Consider the following 22,130-nt stretch of genomic DNA (forward strand, 5'->3'; position numbering starts at 1 on the left):
GTGGGATAACGGGGGGCGGAGGGTGAAGTGCGGGCCTTCTGTATTGTCCAGCCGTGCCCTCCTTTCATCCCGCCCTGTCTGTGGTGGTCGTTGTGAGGTTCAGTGATCAGAGCTTTCGGCGCTGGGAGGGAGGGAAGGAGGGTTGAGGTGCGTGGAGGTGAGAGCGGTGCCTAGAGAACAGGCAGCCGTAACCAACAGGAGCGGGGAGTAGGGGAAGCCTTTTGAGCACAGGGCTCGCAGCCTCTTTGCTCTGCAGCCCCCAGGCGCTAGCGAGTGCTGTTYGCTGTTTCTTCTCCCCCGCCTTCCCGCTCTGTCCCGCCCACATAATGGCAGAGAGGAAATGTACCGCCATTTCGCGAGCTTCCCCTTCCAGGCTGTGGCGGTGAAGCTGGTASTGCGAGAGCGGCTGCCGCAATGGCGGTTGGCCACGACCTCCCACCGCTTTTTGCTCGCCTGTCCCTTCTGCTGCGCTTTCGAAAGAGTCTGGGTTCGGCGGCTTGTGGTCGGGTGCGGAGGAGAATGGGGGAAACGGACTAATTTTGAGAAGGCGCGTTTCCTCCTTTAGCGCCAGGAGCCCCCTGTAACGCGGTACACCCGTTACTCTCGTATTGTTCCCGGAGGACGATCAGAACATTCCCGCCTCCCGAACGCGAGAAGTGCCCCCCTGAAGCGCGAGAGGACTGGTGGAAGAGGATGTGGGGTACAGAGGAAACAAATAGACAAAATTGTTTCCTCTGACCTGCCTCCCTCCCTCCCCTCCCCCCAGACCGACTTAGACAAACAAGGTAGCTACATAGAAACAAAGAMACTACACAGCGATTTAAAGCTCTTTTTTGAGAGTTGTGGGTGGCTCTGAAAAGAGCCTTTGTGTTCTGAAAGCGTTAAGCTGTARCGGGAAYAGAATTTAGCCGCCGAAGCCGTAGAGAGTACGACCCTGGCGCTTGAGAGCGTAGACCACGTCCATGGCCGTGACAGTCTTCCTCTTGGCGTGCTCGGTGTAGGTGACRGCGTCGCGAATCACRTTCTCCAGGAACACCTTGAGCACACCGCGCGTCTCCTCGTAGATGAGCCCCGAGATGCGCTTGACGCCGCCGCGCCGAGCCAGGCGGCGGATGGCCGGCTTGGTGATGCCCTGGATGTTGTCGCGCAGCACCTTGCGGTGGCGCTTGGCGCCTCCTTTGCCGAGCCCCTTGCCGCCCTTGCCCCGTCCAGACATGACTGCACCCGCTCAGTCTTCGACACACTGCAGCAGAAAGCGGCCCCGAGCTTCCCTTAATTGCCGGCGGTCCGACCTGGTTGAGGACTGCAGCGGGAGGCGGGGTCTCGTTCCCAGCCTCCCCCCGCTCGGCTCCCCCCGCTCGGCTCCCCCCGCTCGGCTCCCCCCGCTCGGCTCCCCCCGCTCGGCTTTGTACGGGCTTCCCGCGAGACGTGGCCGAGGCGCATTCCCCTTTGTGTCCCATGGACGCGCGCAGCGTCTCTGCTTTTCCCAGCCGGGCTCTGGCGTCCTTCCGCGCTTCTCGCAGTCACAGAATCATAGTATATTGCGAGAGAAGAGAAGGAACCCACAAACATCATCAAGCCAATCTGTAAAGTGGTTGGCTCATACAGGCATTGAACGTAAAAGCTTAGCCTTTTTATCTCCAGGTCCTAACCAACAGAGTTTATGGCATTGTCGGGCCGCAATGCGCTGTGCCTACCCCCTGTCAGCCCGTGCATCTCTTTGCTGCTTTCCTGTCCCTCCCCATTGTCCTCTACTCTGGGAAGAGTTCCACGGGAGCTCTGGGTCTCCGCCGGCATCAAGAGCGGGACCTGCGAGCCTCGGCCCGCGTTTCGGGCTGCGGCGCCCTTTCCTCTTCCCTCCCCGCTGSTCTGCGGCAAAATCCGACCAATGCGGGACCTCGCCCAGCGCTCCTGCCCCTCCCCACTGATGTTCCACCTCCCGCTCCCGGGAAGCCGGCGGAGGAGACTTTTGCGGGTAGCGCTCTTTGTTTGCTTCGGCCATGGCGGYTTCGCGTTTTCTTTGTTTATCCAGACACTCCCACCGCTGGCCCCTCCTCCGTGAGGTCCTGGGGTCTGGACACCGAGCGTTCCGCTCTTTCATGTTCGCACGGAGCGACTGTAGGTCGGTGATAGGGGAAGGAAGGATGGAGGCCCTGAGCTGCAGGGGAAATCATCAGTGGGGGGCTGCAGTGGGAAACCTTTTGACCCGAGACTCTTTGAAGGCAATTCGGAGGGGCAGTTTCCGAGCCCGGAAGGGACCATATTTTCAGCGTGGTCCAGCCCCGCAGAGCGGTCTCGGGGCAGCGCTGGCCTCAAGGCTCCGGGCTCGCTCCCGGCAGCTGCTGACCTCTGAAAGAAGTGTCTGYTGGCGTAAACTGAGATCCAACAAGCGAAAGAAAACATTACCAATATTACAAACAACTGTTTGTATGATACCTGAAAAATGAACGCTAACGACGCAATTTTTGTTCCAATGAGAAATCTAGAAATTTTGCCGTGTGTTTCACACTTTTCAAAAAACATGTCATATGTGCTCCTTACAGTATGTTGGACTGTATTTGCAAAGTGAATTAATAAATAATGAGAGAATTATGAGACTGTTTTTTTTTTTAAATGGAATCTTTAAAGGTCCTTAATATTGCTTACACAGAAGAGAAATAATATGGCTACAGTGCTTGCCAATTCTTATATTATTAGTATTTTTTTGCATTTTAAACATATCCACTGTTTTATAGTTTTTCATATCCTTTTATATTTGCACAGCTGGTTATTTAAATTTATTCCTAAATATAATTTAGAGAACATTGACAACGTTTGCAGAATATTTATCAGAAGAAAAGTATTCCCTAAATGCAGGGGGAAATGTAATTTGGATAGTCATGCATTCAGTTACAGGTGTCAAACAAGTGCAAATCTTGTTTGAAATATCACTGTGAATTCCTTTTTCTTTCAAATTTGAAGAATTGCCACTTATATATACAATACWAGGAGGCAAATGTATCTTTAATTTATATTAGGTTTGTTTTGTTGACTGAACAGAATGAACTGCTTACAGACTAACTGGGAGATTTTTCACTAGTGGACCTGCCAGGCTGATGCCTAATATTGGCATTTGGCTCCACAAATTCTGCTTTGTTCTTTGTATCTGAAGGTCTGTGTCTAGTTATGTTTCCTGAGACAGGTGTGAACAACATTCTGAATATTTGAGAGCCAAAAGGAATTACACAAAATCTTTTAGTATGTCAAAATAATAATTTATTCTTAAGTCTTCCTAAATACAGAGTGAGGATCCTAGTATAACTTTTCCTTCCAGCAGTATAACCACTGCAAGACTTAAAAATTCCCCGTTCCTTTCTGCCAGAAATGGGTGATGCCGAGGTTGAAACCAGTAGCTTAGATTAAGTAAAGCAGTTGCAAACCCCTGCCCTCACTAAGTGTAGTACATTAGATATAATTTAACATCATGCCTTCTGGAAGGCTATCTTGCCTATAGGTTGCTAGAATTGTGCACAGATATGTTTCACGGGTGTTTCTGTTAGGGACATATTCTATATGGTCTCTCATGGATCAAAGCATTTTCYTAGGCAAAAATAATTAAAGCAGAAAGAAATTTTGCTGCAAAATATAATTGCTAATGAAGTTGTTCCTATTGTTGATCAGAGATAATTTTAACTTGGATCAAAGTTTAGTATCCAATCCTCATGTTACAGATTCTGCAATTTCCTCACAAATTTGGGTGCATTGCCCTCGGGGTTAAATGAGAATGGAAACCTTTGCAAAACTCAGTTTTCTAAAAAAACAAAATAAACATCTGTAGCATTTCAARTGCACACTAATTAGGTGAGTTGCCCTAGTTCCTGATTAAATTATAATGAGGAAATCRTATTTGTTTATTGCAATAAGACAATGCCTCACCATGACTGCACAAGAAAGTATGTAATTAGTAAAAAAAATCATTGCATCAGTGTGTTATAATCAACTTCAAAGCTGCTAATACTTTTCCTGGGAGCTTAAGTGGCAATTTAAATCCACATCTGTATCTGCTACAACTGTTGTAATAGTTATAATAATATGCAAAGCAAAGTAAGAGCTGTTTGATAGGTACATTTTCCTAGAATTGCAAGCAATATAGATTAAAAGGGATAGAAAAGCTGTTCAAATTTTTAACTATCAAGTTTTAGGTCTTTTGATATGTAAACTGACATTACTGAGTTATGCCCAAACAYAACTGTGAACTGTGACCTAAAACATTTGAGGGACCTTGGTTGGAGGAGTTCTTTTTTTTCCATCACAACTTGTTTAGATTGTGAAGGTACATTACAACCCCATGACACAGCTAAGGCACCATGTCATAGAGATTTCCTCTTTTGTACTGCTTGTTGTGTATGCAAATAAGAYAGATTCATTTATTTAAACTTGATCAGCTGCATTCCTTCATCCACTGGAATTTGCTTGAAAGCTGTCTTTAATACCAGGAAATCTTCCAGCAGTATCATCCATGTAATCCATCTGACTTGCAGGGCTTTTGCATTTGAGACMTCATCAGTGTTGAGGCAGCCAGGGTTAGCAGTCGGTGAAACCATTACTGGCTAAGGACAAAAYGAGGGTGTATTAAGGAGAGGATCTAAGCATCACAGAAGATGAAACTCATGTGTACTGAGATGAGAAGAATGAGTGTAATAAAAGGTGTTTGGAATGAAATTCTGAAGCAAATAATAAATTCCTGGTCAGGTGACATGAAGAATTTGTAGAGATGTGTTGGATTTAGCTCCACACTCAGGACGGCCCTTCTCTTGTGGTACCAACTCTGACCTCCACATACAGGAGTTTGTCCACAGAGAAAGCAACTCCTGCTTAGACACCTCTACCCCATAGCCTTTCTCTGGAATTCCAGTGCTTTGGTCTAGAGATACACACCTGYGGTCCAGAAAGCCCATCGTGACCTGGGCTGCATCAAAAGCAGCCTGAACAGCAGGTCCAGCGAARTCATTGTCCCATTCTTCTCAGCTCTCATGTGATCCCATTTGAAGCCTTCATCCTCTGTGGTCTTCTGTCCTAAGGAACACATGAAWCTGCCAGAGCAGGTCCAGAGAAGTGCAACAGAAATGATCAGAGGGCTGGGTCAGCTCTCCCATGAAGGAAGGCTGAAAGAGCTGCAGTTGTTCAGCCAGGGGAAAAGCARGTTCTGGGGAGACTTTATAGCAGSCTTTCAATTCAGAAAGGYAGAGTTCTTTTCAGGCCTTTAGRGGCAAGAGGAAGGCAAATGATTTCAAACTAATAAGCGGCTACATTTAGATTGGACATAAGTAAAAATTTTTTTGCAATGAGGGTTGTGGATCACTGGACAAGGCTGTCCAGGGAAAATGTGGGTGCCCTATCCCTAGCAGATAGTCAAAGTCAGGCTGGATGGGCTTTGAGTAACATGGGCTAGTGAAAGGTGTCCCTGCCCACAGCAAGGGGATTGGATGAGATTGTCTTTAATGGTCCCTTCCAACCCAGACCATTCTGAGATTATGATTTCCTGACAAACATATACATAGAAATCTTGTCTGAAAACTAAGWACAGAAGACTTGTGCATGTTAAAACAGAATTTTGATTACCATTGCAGTTTTTAAGGAAGAGAAGTACAAGGGCCAGGACATATGTAGCTGTAGCAAAGGATGATCAGTAAAACACAATAAGACCACTACAACCCTAAATGTGTCCCCTTAAAACAAACAAAACCTTTAGACACGAATACCATCACTAGAAGAGATTAGTGTGGTGCTCCAGCAGCTCTCTTTTTGTTTCTTTCCACAAATGATCCCTGATGTCCCACTTTTGGCCATGGCACAGTGCTGCATAAAAAGCCTCTCAGCTGAGAGACTGTGGGTGTCAAAGAGAAGCAGGGTGGGAGTAGTGTCTTTCCCCAAGCACAGAGCACTCCTCTCCAGGGGATGAAAGGTGCAGAGGTGTAGCAACGATAAGACAAATCACCTCCATGCAGTGTGCTAAAGAGCATCAGATAAAGCTTCTGGGAATATCCTAGCAAGAGGAATCCACTAACAACTCTTTCTCATAATTTATAATAACGAATATAAAGAGATTTAAGGTTGTGCTCTTGGATGATATCTGTACAGCCAACATAGGTATACCAACTGATATAACAAGGGGACTAGCAACCAACAGTGAGGGAATTTAAGAATAGAAAGTTTGAAAATTTCACTTAAAATGGGAATATAGTAGCACTGCAATGCACTTCGGAGTGGAAAAATGCTACATTTACTCTAGAGTGCATGTCTGACTAAGTAAAGATCTGGATCAAAAAGAACCATTCTTTCCTAAGGCATTCCTATTTCTATAAAAATTTGACTCATAGGGAAACTTTAYATCTGTTAAAGAATGGAGGTCTTTAAAGAAAATTAAATGTCTTCATTCTTAGATGTAGTTCCATCTAGGATTTGAGATGATACCCCATTTTTAGGTTGCACAGCTTTCGCGAGTCCCACCCCCACTTTAGCCACCCTCCCATATTTCACACCCGAAGTAACCTGTGAAACCATGATAGGTGAGCAGAATCAACAAAGAACAAAGAACAAGTTTTGTACTGAATGTTACAAATAMGTAAAATAAGTCACTACAAAAATAGTAACCATGAGAGTRAATTAGAAAGCAAATGTAGAAGGCCAATTTGGTAGAAACAAAATTTAAAACCACAGAAATTCACTTTAAACATAGTATCGTTTAAGACTAAGTAACAGAGCACCTTTGTAAAGCTAGCAACACCAACTCTTTTTTGACTGTGTGGGTGGCTCTGAAAAGAGCCTTTGGTTTAAAATGTTACGTCGTGCAAAGTCTGAGTAGCTTTGCTCGCCGAATTTATTTGCTCTTAGCTTTATGGCTCTCAGTCTTCTTGGGCAGCAGCACGGCCTGGATGTTGGGCAGCACGCCRCCCTGCGCGATCGTCACCTTGCCCAGCAGCTTGTTGAGCTCCTCGTCGTTGCGGATGGCCAGCTGCAGGTGGCGGGGGATGATGCGCGTCTTCTTGTTGTCGCGGGCCGCGTTGCCCGCCAGCTCCAGGATCTCGGCCGTCAGGTACTCCAGCACGGCCGCCATGTAGACAGGAGCTCCAGCGCCCACCCGCTCCGCGTAGTTACCTTTCCGGAGGAGGCGATGGACGCGSCCCACGGGGAACTGCAGCCCGGCCCGCGACGAGCGCGACTTGGCCTTGGCTCGGACCTTTCCTCCCTGTTTCCCACGGCCGGACATACTGGAAACACCGGATGAAGCACAGGCTCTCCACACTCCGGAAAAGCGAGATAATTAYACTGACGCAAACACCGCTCCCCTTTTATACCTTTCCAGGGCGGGATGAGCCCTCGGCCATTGGCTGGAAGCGGTCGCTGCTGAAGAACCAATCAGCAGACGGATCGTATTCTGACCAATCGGGGACGGAGACGCGCCCCGTGAGCGAAGATCCAACCTCATTGGACARCGCTGAGGCCGATATTTGCATACGGCGCTGCTATAAATAKTGGGCGCTGCAGCCRTTTCATACGCAGACCTTTYTCCAGGAGGARAATTWCTGCTAAAATGCCCGAGCCRGCCAAGTCCGCTCCTGCGCCCAAGAAGGGCTCYAAGAAGGCGGTCACCAAGACGCAGAAAAAGGGTGACAAGAAGCGCAAGAAGAGCCGCAAGGAGAGCTACTCCATCTACGTGTACAAGGTGCTGAARCAGGTGCACCCYGACACGGGCATCTCGTCCAAGGCCATGGGCATCATGAACTCCTTCGTCAACGACATCTTCGAGCGCATCGCCGGCGAGGCGTCGCGCCTGGCGCACTACAACAAGCGCTCCACCATCACGTCGCGGGAGATCCAGACGGCCGTGCGCCTGCTGCTGCCCGGCGAGCTRGCCAAGCACGCCGTGTCCGAGGGCACCAAGGCTGTCACCAAGTACACCAGCTCCAAGTAGGGCGTCTCGGATCGTGACTATCAACCCAAAGGCTCTTTTAAGAGCCACCCACATATTCCATAAAAGAGTTGATCACACAGTACTGCTTTGGTCTTGGGTATGGGACTTAAAGAAACCATAAATAAAGTATTAAACRTTTCATCAGTCTCTCAGTCTTGCAATGGTAATTATGAAGTCCTTAAAGCTAGTTAAAATGCTTTCACTATTCATAAATGTAAACGTTGATGTAGTTTTCTAATAAATGAACAGTATTAAGCCTTCTTTTTACAGTAAAAGACAATACCTTATTGTTTCATGAATATTAGGAGTGTCACGCAGTTGAATTAGCAATTATACTTCAAGAAAATAAAAATAATTGAAAAAGGGTGAGGGGAAAACAACCGACTCTTATTTTTTCTTGTACACGTGTCACGGAATACTCTTAAGCTTAAACATTTTGCCTTATATAAAAGGACTAGAAGATTGGGCGAAGGGAGAACGTTTGAAATGGGCTTGACGGTTTGGGATGGTAACTCAAAACGCGGGGAGCCGGGAGCACGGGTAGGCTCAGAGCCAGGGCGCGCAGAGCTCCTTCACCCCCTTTTTCCACCCTCTCTACTCCCCGCTTTCCCTTCCCCCTCCTCTTCCTCTGCAGCGCGGGCTTTTCCAAATTTCCCAGCGGCCCAATAAGCGGCTCCAGCTTCTCCAATGAGCCAATCACAAGCGGTTCCGGGCAGCCCCCGGTGCTGTGCCGAGCGCTGCGCCGCTCCGCCTCTGCGCTCCCGCCCGCGATCTTCGGGAGTGCTGCCTGGCGGAGCTCCAGACGCGCCGGCTGCACCGCCACCAGCCCGGCAGGGTGCGGAAGAGGARCGCTGGTGACTGCTGCCCGCCTCCCGCCCCGGCAATCGCCTCCTCGAAAAAGTAGGTCGGTCAAATCACGCAGAAATTAAGACCTGCCCCACGACAGCGCTGGCAAGTGGAAATGTCATTGCCAAGGAAGCGGAGGAGTCTTGCTGACAGTTCCCTGCTACGGTCACTAAGAGGTGTGGCAGTCACATCCGTGCTGTTAGGAATCGCGCTGATTTAGAGCAATGAGAAAAAGCCTCCACGCCCCGAGAAATGCACCCGCCCTTAAGCAGTCCCTTTAACACATACACCGACATGCGGTGCATAAAAAAAAAAAAAAAAAAAAAAAAAAAAAAAAAAAAATAAAAGGCAGGAAAAAAAAGCAGCCTTTAGAAAGCGTTTTCGCAGGAAATGTAAACTTTTATTTTTCCAAGTCAGTGTAAAACCACGGCCGGAAGTTTAGTGTCCTATCCACTCCACACACGAACGTCCCACACGGATAGTGGCGAATAGTTAGCATTGCTGCAGGCACAGAGCTCAGTGACGGAGTGTATCAGCCCTTTTCGGGACAATAGTGGGTGGCTCTTAAAAGAGCCGTTGGGTTTAAAAGTATTACCACATCAACACTTCATTTCTTGGGCGCTGCCTTCTTTGCCTTGGCTGCTTTCGGCTTCGCCGCCTTGGGCTTGGCTGCTTTGGGCTTCACCGCCTTTGCCTTTGCCGGGCTCTTCGCTGCTGCCGCCGCTTTTTTAGGCTTGGCAGCTTTTGTCGCCTTCTTAGGGCTCTTTGCTGCTTTCTTGGCCGCTGCAGCCGCCGGTTTCTTGGCTTTCTTGGGGCTCTTCTTCACCGCTGCCGCCTTCTTGGGCTTCTTGGCGGCGCTAGCGGGCTTCTTAGCCGCCGGCTTCTTAGGCTTGGCTGCAGCAGTTCTCTTCTTGGGGGCTTTTTCCTTCACTTCTCCGGGTTTYTTGCTGAGGCGGAAGGAGCCGGAGGCGCCGGTGCCCTTGGTCTGYACCAGGGTGCCCTTGCTGACGAGGCTCTTGAGCCCCAGCTTGATGCGGCTGTTGTTCTTCTCCACATCGTAGCCGCCGGCRGCCAGCGCCTTCTTGAGCGCGGCGAGGGAGAGCCCCTTGCGCTCCTTGGAGGCGGACACGGCCTTGGTGATCAGCTCGGTGACGCTGGGCCCCGCGGGCCTGCGGGCTTTGGAGGCGCTCGCCGCCTTCTTCGGCTTCTTGGCGGCCTTGGCGGCGGGGGCCGCGACAGCGGGAGCGGCGGCGGGAGCGGTCTCCGACATCGCTGCGGAGACTTCTTCCTAATCAAAAGAAAGTAATTGGGCTACAGTAACCCCGATGCCTGAATTTATAGCGAAGCGGTGATCTGTGATTGGTGCTTTGCAGAGCCCGCCTAACTGTTAGCCAGGAAGAGCTTTTCCTCCTCCGAGTCTGTGTTTCTTCGGAGTTATAAATTCATATTTTTTGTAAAACGAGTGCCGCAAAATCACCCCAGTTTCTTCGGAGAGTGAAGAGAAGACGGTGGACTTTCATTCGGGCAAGTTTCTTGCTATTTGGACCACAGATGGGAGAGAAAAGCCGTTTTTAACCACGCGTTGTGAAGCCAGAGAGACCCCGGGAAMGGCAAACTTTTGTTTTTCCTTCTAAATTAAAATAAAACACGTAGATAAAAAGTCTCCCCCGTAATGCAGCCTTACTCTTGGGGGGRTTTTCTCCAGATTAGGACAGAAACTGAGTGGGCAGCTTGAGTATTTTTGTCGTAAAATGATTTCAAAGACAAGGAAGTAACACAATTTCATGGCTGAGCTTTGAATATGGATAAAGATTCGGCTCTCTTAACCATATCTTTAACTATTAAGGATACACTATTTCAACGGAATTTCTTGTTTTGGGAAAGGAAGAGACCTTCAGAGGAATATATTTACTGTTGAAAAGTGTTTGGAACTTGCCAGGGCTCTCCTTTTTTTTGTCAGGTTTTTTTTTGGTGTGTTTTGTTTTGTTTTTTTTTGTGTGGTGCTCTTTAAATGGATAGAAAGATTTTGATATTTTTACAAATAGCCTGTTTGTAAAATGAAGCTGTTAATGTTTASTTAATGTCTAGAAATCCCAGATAAACTGCTGATTTAACACTTTCTCGGTTACAACAGTGGATGTATTCTTTAAGGCTTACAAACATCAGAGACAGACTTGGAGAGGAAAAATGTCTAACAGGTATAGATACACTAATATATATACTATACTACTTGAACAATTTTGGAGTCAGATGAATCATTAGTTATCACTCAATAATTTAAATACTGTGGAAATGTGACATGTATGAATAGAATTCTTCAGTTTCAATATGACATAAATATTTTGGCACTGACTGTTGTGGTTTTGTTTTTTTGTTTGTTTGGTTGGTTTGGTTATTTTTCGTTTGTTTCATATTCCTCCAATTCTTTTTTTTTTTTTTTTTTTTTTTCTTAAGGAAAAGGAAAAAACTCACTCTTGAGGTTTTCATCCCAATCCTAAGAATATTGAAATCATTTTCAAACAATCCTCATAAATCAGAATCAGTTTTAATTATCACAATCCCACTCAATTATTGATTCTCATTAAGTGACAATAGAAATTAATTACAATTTGTAAGGACTGCTATGAATTGTTTGGGCTAAGTGTTTTTAAATCAGAAGACAAAAGCCTTAATTGGTTTCTAAAYAAAAAGCAGCCAGATTTTTTCACTCTTGCTTTAAAAGTCCAAGTTATGATCAAACTTATTAGTTTACCCCATTGTACTTTTTTAAAAATACATCACGCAAAATGTCAGTGGGCTACTTCAACAAAGGAACATCTTTTCTAGAATGGATAAATTTGAGATTCAAGATGACAGGAGGTATGCTACAGAGGGCCCAGACATGTATTTTGATACACCGGATGTTGAAGACACAATAAAGTTATTCTTGACACAAGCAATTTCAGTTGAAATGATATAGATTAAAATAGCAATGATACATTAGATACATTAGAATTACAGGTGAAAAAAAATGAAGCATGACTCTTCCATATTCTCTTTTGTTTTTATTTTTACTTTGTTTTGTTTGCATGCAGGTGAGACAATAAATACTTTGAAGGAGAGGAACAGAAAGCAGAGATTGGAAAAAATTAGTCTTGTCTGTACTCCACAGTAAAAAACAGACTGAAAGGCATATTGAAGTGGGCTGTGAAATCTGCCATGTTTCTCGTGAACATGACATCGTTCCCAAATACACATCTAGAACAAGTTCACAGTAGCCATAGATTTTGGAAGTTCAGTGTGGCAAGTTGTATGAATAATATGAATATGTTTGAGATGTAAAAAAGTAGTTGGTTGCAGTAGGATGAGCACATTATGCATATTTTTCASTTTAGTCGAACAAAGCAGAATTTGACTATAAGTTATACAAAAGACGGAGCTGAGAAATATTGTCATTTACCCGGATCTGTTTAATGTGATGTACATTCTTTAGAGAATAAGGAATGCACAAAGGTTAATGTGCTTTAATCCCTGCAGCTTTCACAGTTTAGTGTTAGATCTTGGTGACGGGTTCACTACACTTGAAACTGGTTAAGAAGCTGGGAGCAACTGGGAGCAGACAGTAACCGCTCCTACAAGAATGCAGCTGTAGCCCCAGGGGCTCATCCTCTTTACACCTCCCTCGCATTCACACATTTGGGCAAGTTTCCCTTCAAGSTTGCTTTTAGCAAACCTATTCTCAGTCCATCAGGAGAGGAGAGGTTTCCCTCCCCTCCCCTCCCCCATAAACTGGCCACACGTTAAAGACACAAGGTAGAAAGTGGTGGCAGAAGAGATCTTAGATCTTGCTCCCTAAGTAGCTCAGTCACTAGAATTCCACTTGCAACCCACAAGGATTGCTGTCCCTACTCTATCATAAATTTTAAAGGCACAGGAACGTTTCTGGATGTTTTTGGAATTTGTTTGTTTGCTTTTGTTTTGTTTTTGTAAGGAAAGCATATGAAGAGGATTGTAAAGGTCATTATCTAAGGATTTCAAGTGYAGAATTTAGTGTTTCTCTCACTTCCAGATCTGGGTGCATTCCTGCAAATCCTCGTGTTCCCTGTTCCCTATTTTGAGTTGCACTTCTGAAGTCCTTTGCTTTTTCCCGGTAGCCTGAGACACTGGAAGCCTTGGCAGCTGGCCTCGGGCACTGTGTGTCAGCATGCTTTATTGTATCTTTTCCTTAACCATCACAATGGCTCTTATCTRCACAGAGAATTATCCCTGGCCTACTTCTGAGAAGACAAAATGTTCCTGGTCTTGCCATCCATTTCTGGGGAAGGCAATCTCTTGGTTTTTTTTGTGGGGTGTGGGTTTTTTTGGTTTTTTTGTTTTTTGTTTTTTGGTTTTTTTTTTTGTTAAATAGAGGGGATTTAGAAATATAAAGTGGTGTGAAAAACACGAAGTTTTTTCTAGGGTTATTTCAACACTCTGAGCCAAATAATGACATTTTCTATTTAATTGGGTAAAACAAACWTGTCAGAAACTTTGAGCAATTTTCAACTTTACACTGCTGGAAATTTCTGTTAAATGCAACCCTGAACCATAAAGAAAATTCTCCTATTTTAGAGACTGATCGTTGCAAATAACCTTGACATTGCCTTGGGTGTTTTACTGATCAGAGAGAAAGACAAGCAAAGCAAGCATCTGAGCACCTATCTTATCAAATTAATGGTAGATTATGCAGTAGTTTTTCAACCAGACATAGAAATTATCTTTCTGTCCAACAAAACTACTTGAAAATAAAARAAGTTTTTTGAGTGAGCTGCTAATAAAAACTGTTTGCAGTTTCCATGTGAAGAAGAGAAGATATTTAAATATGACTCATTTAATGTTCAAACAGCAARCAGTTTTTGTATTGTCCCTGGTTTCCTTTCCAAGTACCCTGTAGAAGTGCAGACTCTGTTTATCTCTTACTGAGGAACTCAAACCAGTTTGTTATGCCCTCTTCCAACGCACACCCAAAACACAGCCTGGTGCCTGTGTACCATCACACACATACTCTGGGTTCCCTGCCCAGCTGTGTAGGTGCTAGTGCAGGTTACAGAGGAACATAAAAAATGACAGAGTACTTTCTAATGCAAAGATCTTCAAAACCAAAGTAGCTCACATATAACGCAACAATTTCTAAAGTGGTGTACTAGAGAAAATACTTTTATTCATGTCAAGACAGAAGCTTCCCAAGGAGGAGAAACAGATTAGACATTAGACAAATAAAGGCAAATAAGACTTTCAGACTGCAGGAGAAGAGCAATCCAGATAAGTTGATTAGACAAATTCAGCTGAAAGCCTGCACTCACTTAATTACAATTACTATAGTTAGGATGGTGAAGGTATGGAGAAATTGACAACTTTCAATGAAGCAGGATGTCTTCTTCATAATAATTTTGCAGACATTCAAGTAATCACTCTCAATATTAATAATAAAAACATTTTATTGTTAATAATAAAACCATATCAGTATAAAAWGATGTTAGGTCTGTCACATTGAAACTACATTGATGATATTGATTTAGCAATTGCAAAGCTTCTGTGTAGGGAAGATTCAAGTTGTCAAAGGGTTTTCAGAAGCAAAGCAGCTTGTATCCTTTCAGTTACACTTCAACTAARCTAACAAAAATACATTGATGGTTATTTCAGCATTAGGGCAATCACATCTCCTAAAAAAGATATCTTATCTTTTAATCTAACACTTAATGCAGTAGGACCTGGCCATGTTCAARGGAGGGTCAGCTAGAGCAGGGGGACACTAAAACGTCTCTGGGGAGCATGTTCTAAAAAATTGTTTCTTACATGTAAGTAGAATTTCCCGTGTTTCAGTTTGTGCCCATTGTCTCTTTTCCTGGGYATTACTAAGAAGATTTGATCTGTATCCTCTATTCCCTCCATATTCTTACTCTTCATGTGAGAGATGCTTCAGTCCCTTCATCATCTTTGTGGCCCTTCACTGGTCCCACCCCAGTTATGTTCACATTTCTGTTGCTTAGGGAAAACCTGGACACAGCATTCCAGTTTCTCTCAGCAAGGTCGAGTTTTCCCTCAGTACCATTTTGCATGTAGTGTCTGGGTTAATTTGTGAGGCCTATGTAGAGGTTAACCCTCAATGACACTCCTGTGGCTTTCAAAATTTTGATAGTTCAATACAGACAGCTCAAAAAAACARTTGTAACCTCTCACACAGTCCTTAGTTTCGAGGATTATCAAGATAAGTTTGAGCAACCCTGATTTGGCTCTGTGCTCATGCTGTATTTGACTGAAGGCTCTGTTAAGGCTAGTTAGAGTCTCAGCAAAACTTAAATTCCTACACTCTGGAGTGATCAAAAGGTGACTGATCAAAGAGGTGACTCTTCTGCTATAACTGCTAAATATTTGCTAAGCAGCAAAACAGGGTTGTGCATTTTAATGAGTCACCCACCAAACCTCCTTTTTTTCCCCATATAATGAGAGCCTAAAGAATAAAAGAACTCCTCCTAGATTCTGAAAGCCTTTGGGTCAGAGGTCCTCTTCTGACCACATTTTACTTCTCTCCTCCCATCCCTAGGACTGAGAATTCTCATTATTACTAGAAGTGTCACTACACTCAGGAATCTCCGGTATSAGTTACTTTATTCTGCCGACCAATTTTGTATTGATTTCATTTAAAGAAAAAGGGGAAGAAGGTAAGTGCAGAAAGACAATCAAATATACAGATCCACATGCAAAATTGTGGAAATATAACCCTGCCTGTAACTTTTACACAGTACCTGAAAAGAACTGAAATGTACTATGTGAAACTATGTGATGCGCTGCCTATTCTCTCAGTGCACAGCACAGTCAAATACTTTTTTTGGTGATGCAGGTTGTAAATACTGATTCAGTCAGAAATGTAAATTGAAACTATACCACTGATATCAAAAAGCTCTGTCCCAGCCCTTCAGTGAGACCCAGGATGAACAAGTTATTRGATGCCATTTCCTAAGCTATCAAAAGTAATTTCAGCCCTTCATTCGGAATGGAGGGAAATACACTCAAAGATTTCCTGGGACAGTGTTCTGCACACCCAGCTATGCACCCAGCCTATGTAGCCTCTCTTACTCTTTAGGTATCTGAAGAATATGGCCAAGAAGTACAAAATCAGGTATTTGGGGTTACAGATGAATGCATTTCTCCAGTTTATAGACTCAGTACACACTGGGGAAGGARTAACTCATTGATGTYRAATTGAACTAATTAGGAGGCCAAASAAATTCAAGGAAGATATTAATAAARATAAGAATTTACTGTACTCAAAACAGACATAAGGGAAGAAAYGAAAACCAAGTTTAATAGGCTTTTCCAAAAATTTACTTTAGAAAGAGTCATGGTACAGGGTGCAGTGTTTCTCTAGAACTTGTTAATGCACTACAGATTTTTTCTCAGTTTTGTTTTTTTTTTTAATTTTAGAAAAGTATTAGAAATGAAAGAAATAATCAGGAAAATTTGATCTACCAGGAAATACCAACCATTCCAGGGTAGTAATTTATATCTAAATGTTTATATTTGTAAACTATGAAATTAAAATGCAATCTCAAACAGAGTTCTGCAGGGATCAGACCTAGGCCTGGTGTAATTTTTTTATGATCTGAATAAAAATTTACAGAGCTTGTATATAATCACTGTGAGTACTTACTAGGAAAAATAGATTGAAGAGATTTTATAATTAAAAAATTCCAGTTGAGAGACACTATCTTCAAATACATGTTAGACTYTTCATCTGGAATAAACTATATTAGTTTTGCAAATATTAAGAAATATTTCAAAACTGCTACTGTTGTCAGGAGCTGGCAAGCACCTGAGTAGATCTGGACTTCAGATTATAGTTATATATTGATATGGAATCAGAAGAAATATGCTAGTAGAAAAGGAACACAGTGACTGTTTCTATAAGACAGGTGAAGATCTTCCTCTGTAGTCAGGAATTATATCCTCCTATTTGGAGTTTCAGGCCGAGTTTTTAGTTCCAAATTTCAGATAATGAGATGTGAAMAATAAGTCAATACACAAAAGTAAGAAACAGTGACCATCAGAGGTCTGGAAATTCTTGTCTAAAGAAAAGGCATGTTATTGAAGTACCCTGACTGAAGGAGAATGCTGAAAACCTGAAGTTTCTTCTGAAACACTTAAAATATGATGAGGAAGGAAGATATTTTTTCTTATTATACATTGTAGAAAATACAGAAACCAATGTTCTTTGCAGCAAGTTAGCAATAAGGACATAACTTCTAGTACAGAGTAGAAAATGTCATATGGAATGACAGCAATGTCTTCAAGAAACAAAGACTGAGTAACTTGAATTAAATGAATTCTGTTGACTTGACAGTGGATGAAATGCAAAAAAAACTTGCTCGTGTCTAGGTATAAGTAATTAKCATAGAACTGTTGATTAAAGATTGTGTGGACAAAGGAGGAGTGCTGTATGCAATATACCTGGCATTTAATGTTATTTTTCAAACAATTTCCTATAGTGTTCTCATTTGGGATYGGAGGGATTACTGGCAGGATCAACAGGCTCTTAGATATTTGAAAAYTCTCTGTAGCACAGGGCCAAAGAGCAATAGTTAACAACTTAGTATGTGCAGACAACCAGTAATCAGAATAATGCTCCAGGCCTGGTATAATTTTGTGTTATCTGAAACAACCTGGGTGATAAGAGAGAATGTACACTTAGCTGGMGTGGATAACAGCAAGTGAGGAAGGGTAGGCAGAGTCAAAAATAATACTTTAAGATAAAAGGGACTTTAATAAACTTGAGGTATGGGCCAAGAGAAATCTTGTACAGTTTGTCAAAGGCAAGTGACAAGTTCTGCACATGAATACACTGCATCAGCATGGTCTAGGTAATGGCTGCTCTGACCTGGACAGGACCTGGACATTGTGGTGACTTTCTTAACTGCTGTACCCCTGTCCAGAGCATAACCATAAATTAACCCCTGTAAGTGGCTGGGGTTTCYAACTGGACTCTTTTGGTTTTCCAACTAACTATTACTGCAACAAAAACAAAGCTCAGCAGTAGWGTCTGGAGACACTAACACAAGGCACATCACCATTTTGCAGAGCTGGCTTCCTCCAGAAACATATAATCCAAGAAAATATTCCTACAGAGGTGATAGCTTCATTAATTTTGCTGCTTGGAAAACTATGCCCCAGAGTGACCATTTGGACAAGGCAGCACTTCAGCTTCCTTTAAGTACCTACAGCTCTTTATGGCTTGGCAGAGTACAGCTGAAAAACTTACTGCCCAGACCACCTSTGCATGAGCCCAGGCAATGAGAGGAGCTGCTCAGTATCAGCTGTGCAAAAAGTATGGTGCTTACAATGCTTTCTGGATTCATCTTTCTAGCTTAATCAAGGGGCAGTRCATCATGAGACCTGTGCTGCCTCAAATTCCAGTTGAGAAAGAATTGTAAGGATTTGAGAGAAGCAAAGCTCCTGAGCACCCGTGTCAGCTGGGTTGTTGAGCAGCTGGTTTGCTGTTTGYTGTCTGTCTCCCTGAATGCAGGAGCAGGATTCCATGGTGTGCTACAGAGCTCAGAGCTCCACAGGTCACCCTGGAGCATTTGTTAGGGAGMATCTTTGGTCTCCTCCTGACAGAAGCCCAGGAATGCTGTGGCTGTGGCTGGAATTTGCTCAATGTGGTTGCTCTTGCCCCCACTTATGCTGTCCCTTCCCTCCCATATCCTGGTAAAGCTTCATATTAAGAACTGGATATTTCATTGAACTTCCCAACACTCCAACCCTGATCTAGAAGTTTCTCCAGCCTTTTTTCATGGACTTATTCAGCTATACCAGCTGCTCAGTGAGCCTGCAAGACTGCAGCTTGTGCATGGAGTGGTGGGGGTGAGGTCCATACAATCCTTCTTCACAGCAGTGACTCAGACAACATGCCCACGACACAATTTTTGGCAGGTTTTGTCTCTCTATGGTTCATCAGATCTGTAAGTCACGCTCTGTGAATGGCAAACTGCATCCTCAAAGGTCAATCCAAGCTGCTGGGCCATGAGAGAGGTCTTTTCTTGATTTATGAGTCCCTGTGTAGTTTCTGAATTTGACAGAAGGAAGTTGGGAACAGTCCAAACYAGGGCTACAGCCCAACCTCTTTTATCTCTGACCAGCTGGAGTGGTTAAATAAAAAGATGAGAATGGGTCTCTCCACCTCTGACTGACTGAATTGGCAGGGAAAGGTGGGGAAGGCATTAAATTAGTTTTCAGTGTGCTAGTCATTAAACTAAATTCATGTTTGCTACTTTTGCTTAGACTGCATAAAACATTTCTGCTACCACCAGAAGATTTCTTCCAAATGGTAAATCCATGTATGCAAATACTGACTTTTCTGCCTCACTCTCAAAAAAAAAAAAAAAAGCTTTCTGTGCTTAAAATTCTCTTACCAAAATGATATGGGCTGCTCTATTTTAGCAGGCATGGCTTTCTAGCACGGCTTATGTGCTGAACTGAAGGTGGGGTATGTGGGCACTGGGATACAAAGAACAAAGATCACTGGAGTACATTAGTATCTTAAGGACTGCCAAAGAAGTCAGATCTTGTCCAGTTTACAGCCTTGTGTAGAGGCAAGTCCCAGCTGATCRCATCTCCATGCTGGAGGGGTTGAATACTCTCCATCTAGGTTATTTCAGCTATTACATGAGGAGAGTTTAAAGTTAAATTCAAAATTTCCTTATTGAGCACATTCAATGTTGCATTGTATTTTTAATTAGCAGAAGGATACTGCACTAAAATTGCACCAAACATAATAAAGCATTTGCAATATACATATGAATCACAGTAGAAACCTAATTCTCATTTCTGCTCTTTAAATGGTCAAAATCGATGCTGGATTCCCCACTCCTTGTGAAGGATTACATTGGTTGAAATCATCTCAAGCCCATTACTGTCTTCAAACTTTTCTATTTGTTGTCCAGGTTTTACAAGTTATATTGGGCTGAAGTCGCAGGTCCATCCTCCCTACCCGTCMTTTTCATCTGGTCTTGCACAGAAAGACATTCGTGTTTGTTGATCATCTGAGGSAAACTGATGATTCACTGGTACAGCTCTCTTGTCTAAAACCATGGTAACCCTTCCGTCTCCCTGGTGTTCAAATGAGTGAAGTTTTCTTCACATTGTCTCTTCGGCTCATTGTGTTTTTTCCCTTCTCCTCTGAGCTGTCCTCTGTTGTGGGGATTTGCCAGTCCATCAAAAGTGTCCAGGTTTTCAGTGCAAGGGAAGAATTTATTTCTTTCCTCCAGATGGCCCAGATGAGACTTATGTTTTCAGCGTGGCAGATCACAGGAACATGACAACAGTGCAAAGCAGGGATCTGTACAACCTGTCTCATCCACAGAGGACATATTGCAGTTCCATTCTTCCTTTGAGAGTGAAAGGGGATATTTTGAAAAGGGAAGGAAGGACCAGCTGCCAGTTGGTGGGGAAAAAGGAATATGAAAACCTATCCAATATTTATATAAAATTCAAAACTGTTCATTTGAAAATACAAATATATTTCCAGAATTTTATTGATATGTAGTCTTCAAATATAATGTCTGACAATATTTTTTTTGCCTAATCTTTGATCTAAATTCAAACCCTGGAGTCCTAGTAGCATATAATGAATTATTTTTTAAAGTCAGGATTAAATGAATAATTGGTTATTCTAATTACTCGCCCTGAGGTTATGGATACAGACACAATACCCTACAAGGGATCTGTTATATTGTGCTAGACTTTAGACAGGTAATAAAAAACATCTCTTTCATTAGCTAAGGGATGCAAAACCAGAATACAAGCACAGCATTTGAAAACTTACWAATGGAAAACAAAAGATGAGTGCAAAAAAACTATGGGAATAGACAGCAAGTGTTCTCGGTACACTAGAAACCTAAATTTGCCTTTATTTTGAAAAATTTAATGTCGTGATTACATCTTGTTGCGAATCTGCTTAGACTAGACATGTTCTGTATGAACAGAAATGGAAGTGCTGTTGATTGAGGACTGCCAGTGTTAAGTATGGATTGGAAAGCAGGAAGTCAGGGATATAGAAATTTGGTGTTCTGCTTCTAGTGTGCCACTACTAAAGGAAGTATGCCAAAATTAAAAAAAAAAAAAAACCAAAAAAAACCATCAGCCAACTAAAACCCAAGCAAGCCAATAAATAAACAAACCCCTTCTCCASAATCCTTCTTTAGGCTAGTTACAGCAGAAGAGGATTGAGTTTGTTTATTGTTTTGTGACCTGTCCCTTATAAACAAGAACTGGAGACAGCATTACACACTTTTTAAGACTCAGAATCATGTTCARCTAACATGTTCATTCTCCCAGGAAGAGAAAGATGATGTGTCTAGGACTGTCCAAAACCTAAGAAGACTCCACATTATGTCCATGCATTCTTCTGCACCAATGCAGCAGGAAGTTGCAGTTTCTACAATCTTGGCGAAAGCTGTGAATACTACTGCTGGATGAACAATAGTAACTGTTCAGAAGAGTGCAATGGGGGTTGCTTCATTTTGGAAGAGGTGAAAAGCAAGGATCATTCCAATAATATACACCTTTTCTGAAGTGCTGCAGAATAGATAGGGAGAAGATAATTTTAAAATTTAATTTATTGCCTTCATCCCAAAGAGTCCACCCACCCAACAAAACAAACAAAACACACCACAAAAGCCATAGATTTCATTTGCCATGAAAAYATCTGGASACAGCATTAGAAAAAAWATTTGTGACATCAGAATAATGAGCTCCTCTTTTACACTTTTAATATGTCCATTGAAAGCAAAACACTTCTTTGTTTTTGTGATAGAATGAAATTGTAATTCCGTCATTATTCAATAGACAGAGGGAAGATGCTTATTCCAAGTTTAAGCACAGAATAGAGAGAAGCTACTTATTGTATGTTCTAACATGGAGCACTTTAAAAGAGTACATAGAAATTTATGCCTGTATTTCATACATAAAAGGACATGAGAAAATAAATAACCTTCATTAGTTATTAGTCTATCAGTTATTCCAGCTCAGAATGTTCTTATACTATGATATTTGGAGCATTCAAAGACAAAGATAGCTCCTGGCTTTCATAAAAGATCATTCAGAATATCTTTTTTTTTCGAGTATCAATCTGAATACATGAAAAAACAAGAAAAAAGGGAGTGATAAAGATTGAAAAGCCTAATCTCTAGTAAATAGAAGRATGATTTTTTTTTACTAATTAGGTAGCASAAATTTAAGTGTASAGTTAYAGCAAAGGTCTTYTTGTAAAAAATTAAAACCACAAAARTTGYCCCAGTGCAGTAACTCAAAATGAGCA

General features: G+C 42.8%; 4 protein-coding genes across 4 annotated transcripts; 1 reads left to right on the top strand and 3 right to left on the bottom strand.

The window, feature by feature from the left end:
- Positions 1–809: 809 nt before the first annotated feature.
- On the bottom strand, positions 810–1,266 carry LOC130586427 (histone H4). The gene has a single exon (XM_057387215.1). The coding sequence runs from the start codon at positions 1,214–1,216 to the stop codon at positions 905–907; it is 312 nt and encodes a 103-aa protein (XP_057243198.1). The 5' UTR covers positions 1,217–1,266; the 3' UTR covers positions 810–904.
- A 1,468-nt stretch (positions 1,267–2,734) lies between these two features.
- LOC130586419 (histone H2A.J) lies at positions 2,735–7,319 on the bottom strand. Its single transcript, XM_057387207.1, has 2 exons — positions 4,918–7,319; positions 2,735–4,589 (listed from the first exon to the last, which is right to left on the bottom strand). Exon 1 carries the CDS (start codon positions 7,247–7,249, stop codon positions 6,860–6,862), a length of 390 nt encoding a protein of 129 aa, XP_057243190.1. The 5' UTR covers positions 7,250–7,319; the 3' UTR covers positions 2,735–4,589; positions 4,918–6,859.
- A 247-nt stretch (positions 7,320–7,566) lies between these two features.
- Positions 7,567–8,020, top strand: LOC130586424 (histone H2B 1/2/3/4/6). Its single transcript, XM_057387213.1, has one exon. It carries the CDS (start codon positions 7,574–7,576, stop codon positions 7,952–7,954), a length of 381 nt encoding a protein of 126 aa, XP_057243196.1. The 5' UTR covers positions 7,567–7,573; the 3' UTR covers positions 7,955–8,020.
- A 1,140-nt stretch (positions 8,021–9,160) lies between these two features.
- On the bottom strand, positions 9,161–10,116 carry LOC130586414 (histone H1.10). Its single transcript, XM_057387202.1, has one exon. It carries the CDS (start codon positions 10,068–10,070, stop codon positions 9,408–9,410), a length of 663 nt encoding a protein of 220 aa, XP_057243185.1. The 5' UTR covers positions 10,071–10,116; the 3' UTR covers positions 9,161–9,407.
- Between the last annotated feature and the right edge of the window lie 12,014 nt (positions 10,117–22,130).

Source organism: Malurus melanocephalus, unplaced genomic scaffold, assembly GCF_030028575.1.
Source record: "Malurus melanocephalus ecotype Western Australia unplaced genomic scaffold, MMel_1.1 scaffold_1156, whole genome shotgun sequence".
NCBI classification, from domain to species: Eukaryota; Metazoa; Chordata; class Aves; order Passeriformes; family Maluridae; genus Malurus; species Malurus melanocephalus.